Consider the following 4307-nt stretch of genomic DNA (forward strand, 5'->3'; position numbering starts at 1 on the left):
GAGGGCCTTGAGAAACGCCAAACGTAATCCTTCGTCTATGAGCAGTAACATACAGAAAAGATAGTCCTTGCCCTGCTCCTTTAAAAAGTGTAATTTGGGAATATCCCTACAGTTTTATTTATAAATCTGTGAGCAACATTGGAAGTAGATCTGGGGTTGTAGGAAACAAAGATACACAATTACTTAAAATTGTGAATCATGCTTTTTTCATTGCTACTATACCTCCCATATGATACAGAAAAGGTACCCACCCACTCCAATATCTAAGTGCAAAACAGGGGTAACACAGATAACACATATCTATGTGGTGCACGGAAAAGTATTTGTACATAAGAGTTCTTTAAGCGTGTGTGTGTGTGAGGGGGGGGGATGGGGGGTACAAACAAGGGCAAACGAGGGAGGAAGAACTGTGTCAATGTCAATGTCAATGTCACCGACTCCCCCTTGCTCTGATATAATTTATCAATTATTTCTCTTCCTCAATCTTCTCTTCCTCCTTCTGTTCATGATCCTGGAGGTGTGCTCTGGTTCTGGCCGCTCCGGTATTCATTTATTCATCGTTTTCTCCCCTGACCCGTTATGAATAAAACAACAGTTTTCTCACTTGTGCTTCTTCACAGTCTCTGCCCGAGTACTTCAAACAAAGGAGAGAGACAGTCAGTTACTGCACACAAAAGGGGGTGGGTGGGTACACCTTTCACTGACTAAGTTTTCGTATATGGTACTCATGCTTTGGTCCACTAAAGAACTTGTCGGTGTGTGCAGCGCTAAGTGTGTGTGGATGTAGCCTGTGTTGTTTATGTTTTCACAAGCTTGCAATTCTCCAGCAAAACCAATATTTCTTGGACTTCTCTGACCAGTCCCGAGATGTTTCTCTGTATGTGAGTGACTAATACAGTGACCAGAACCATGTCCCTCTGTGTGTGTGGGAGCAAGCCGCTCCCCTCAGGCCCTCCAGTCTCCACCACTTCCTATGCAGCTGTCTCACTCCCTGTCAGTGTGTGTCCATCTCTCCAGATAAGCGTTGGAGCTGGACCAGTGCTGGACGCAGAGACTGACTGGTGGTCAGCACAGGACAGTAGTGCAATGCATGAATTCCCTTTGCGTTTGTGTCTGCAACTCGTGTTTTGGTGGGGAGCTCTGTGTCGTTGGGATACAGTCTCTAGGATAGAAATCTGTCCCTTACATCGGTCCGTATTTGGCCTCGTATCGGGCCATGATGTTCTTGCAGCGGCCGCAGTCCTTCCGCAGCTCGGCCACCTGCTGCCGCAGCGCCGCGTTCTCCCGCTCCAGGAAGGATGCGCGGACCGTGATCTGGTTCTCCTTCAGACGCCGTGCGTCACGGGAACGCTTGGCAGCCACGTTGTTCTTCTTTCTCCTGGACCAGTACTTCTCATCCTGAGGGCATGGAGGAGGGAGAGAAGGAGAGGGACAGCAGACATCAAAAAAGGGAATTTTAATCAAAAGTACATCTGTGTTGTGGAAACAGCCTTAGTCTTTGATCACTTATCTACTGACCAGCCCTCATACTTGGTCTCTAACTCTAACTTTACATGAGGCTAGAACACAGTAATACTATAACCTTCACTAACCGGCTAGGCAACTATCACAGCGCAACAACGCTGGCCCTCATCACAGCCAGGTTCTCAATTCTAGATGGAAAAGTGCTTCAATCTCATCACTGCTACCCATGAAATATCCCACCATAAAATTCCATTATGTAGTAATAAAAACGGGCGTATACGACTTATTCCTCCTTATTATACCCGTTCACCAATAAACGTGACATTACTCCTACTACAGCCCACCACCACTACCACTACTACAACCACCACCACCACCACTACCACTACTACTACAACTACAACCACCACCACTACTACTCATGACCTAAACAGCTTACCTTTTGTTCATTAGGCACAAAGACCTTTTTCGCCTTCTTGATCATGGGCTGAGGTTTGAGCTCCTCGTCTGAGAACTTGTGTTTGCGGGGGTTGAACAGTTCTCCTCCAGGAACGCTGGACAACACCAGGTCGGTGGGGTCCGGCTGGAAGTTGACGTCCACCTCGATGGCCTCCGGGTCGATAGGGGAAGGTGTGTTGCGGTCTAAGCTTTTTCTCTCTAGGGGGAGATGGAAAGTCAGTGTGAAGCCGGGGTTCAAGGGTAAGTGGATTTCTATGGAGAAACCTTGCTTGTTTTATAGCTGGTGGACAGGCTGATTAGAATGTTCATAGAAAATGCCAATAATAAGGAGCTCAACTGAAAATTCACAGCCGTTTGATAGATTATTTTCGTAGGACAGCAAGTATGTTTGAACTCCAGGAGTGCTATGGTATGAATACCATTAAGTAGTGCAAGCATTTGGGTGGCTAGTATGAGCCAGACCAGCATGGTTTTGCACACACACATGTGCTTCAGTGCAAGGGTGTCTTATTTGATGAGATGAGGACTACATTAACATGATTCAATATCACGTTTGACTCAGCCTGTCACTCACCTTTACAATCAGTCACCTCTACCTCTGTAGCATCAGCCACAGACACGGACTCCTGATCTTCCTCCTCCTCCTCCTCCCCCTCCTGCTCTTCCTCCTGCTCCATCTTGGCCGTCTGCAGGGTGATGGTGATGGTCTCTGAGGCTGAGGAGAGGGTGGCAGAGGCCGAAGGCGAAGTGGCGTCACTCCCCTTGCCCTCCTCCTGGGTCAGGCTCTTCTGTAGCTCGTCCTCCAGGGAGGTGGAGATACCGTTCTCCAGCAGGAACTCGTCCAGGTCCATATACTCCAGGTGGAACTTCTCGCCATCGTAGGGGATGGTCTTCTCCCAGATGGCCGGGGTCAGGGAGGCTGAGACACCGCCTGTGCCCCCCACTCCGCTGCCCCCTCCTCCGCCCGAACCAACCTCCACATCCTCAGATGAACACAACTTCTCCTTCTCTATTTCTGGATATAGGATAGAGAAATACTTTACCATTAGTTGCTTGCTTAGAAAGGAGATGCACTTGTGAGTTCTGGTGAGTAGTAGTAGGGCTACACTTTACCAGTACCTAAGTTAAATGCTATTATTTTACCTTTTAGATAAAAGCATCTGCTAAAAGACTAATGTAATGTATCTGTCTGCAACATTCAGATCAAAGGACGATTACATTTAGATACATTGTCACACATTGTCAAAACTAAATGTCACAAAAATGTCTCAAATGCCAAAAACATTGAATGGAAGGCTACACGTGTTATACAGACACAAAGAAAGGCGAGTAAACAAATGTAAGTACAGGTCCTAAGTAAAGAGTCAGAGTTCGAACATAGGAAAAATACGGGTAGAAAGACGAAGAAACGGAACGAGAGAAGGTGCACCAGTGAATACAGGCAGGGGAGGCGAAAAGGGTACACAAAGGTTGAAAAAAAGTTAGTTGTTGCAAATGGGCAAACGTAAACATAACCTTAGCCTAAATGTCTCAAAAGACAGTTGAGTGTACACGTGATGAGATATTTTGTCCCGTACCCTCATTCAGATTTAACTGCACTGCTCTGGGGAAAGCAGAGAGGTGCAAGAACTTTTTGTTCTTTTTCTGTACCCACCCTACCCCCACCCACTCCAGTATAGGCTACTAGAGCCTCGGGGGGGAACTGAACTGGCGCACTAGCCGTGACAGTGTGAGTGATGTCTATTACTACAAACTATTCATAAAATAAAACAAGATTTCCAGTTGAACAATTACATTTCAGTAGGATAGCAATCAGCTTCATGCCGCGTGGGTCTTCATTCAATTTCGCTCAAGTTGTTTTTTTCAGCCTAAATATCCTACATTGTCTACATGAAAATCAAAACTTGGAAGGTTTTCATTCATGTGCGCACAACTAGTCTTACCGTCGTCACCTTCCTCTAGAATATTGGGAGGCGGTATGTCCATAATCTTCTTCAAAACAAAAGGGAACGATTTCTGCAGACCTGTTCTAGGCTCCATTGCCCCAGTGATAGTCGCCTTCCCAGGCATTACGTTACAGGGCGATGTACCGTGAATAAAAGAAAGCACAGCAAAAACGAGTGGATGGTGCCTGGTCTTCTTGTTTCAGGATCTATATCGCTTCGAAACCTATTTGCCAAATTCAAGCTATAGAAACAAACCCCTATCTTCCAGAGACCTGTCAGTCCGTCTCTGCGCGAAGCCTGTTTCGTTATTCATGAGCGGGCCACGCCTACTTGGGACATAGTAAGCGCTAAGCGGACGCTTTTGAGGAGTGCATATGAATATTTAGTTGGTGTGCTTTTCAGTGTCGTAGCAGTACAACACTAATCTGAGTATCGTAC

The 4307-nt window shown here is 46.4% G+C and overlaps 1 protein-coding gene across 1 annotated transcript; it reads right to left on the reverse strand.

Annotated features, from left to right (window-relative positions):
• Positions 1-503: 503 nt before the first annotated feature.
• On the reverse strand, positions 504-3936 carry tefb (TEF transcription factor, PAR bZIP family member b). The gene is made up of 5 exons (XM_084438856.1): positions 3867-3936; positions 2498-2938; positions 1904-2121; positions 1187-1398; positions 504-634 (listed from the first exon to the last, which is right to left on the reverse strand). Exons 1-5 carry the CDS (start codon positions 3907-3909, stop codon positions 601-603), a joined length of 948 nt encoding a protein of 315 aa, XP_084294982.1. The 5' UTR covers positions 3910-3936; the 3' UTR covers positions 504-600.
• Between the last annotated feature and the right edge of the window lie 371 nt (positions 3937-4307).

Source organism: Borostomias antarcticus, assembly GCF_949987555.1.
Source record: "Borostomias antarcticus genome assembly, chromosome: 5".
Taxonomy (NCBI): Eukaryota; Metazoa; Chordata; class Actinopteri; order Stomiiformes; family Stomiidae; genus Borostomias; species Borostomias antarcticus.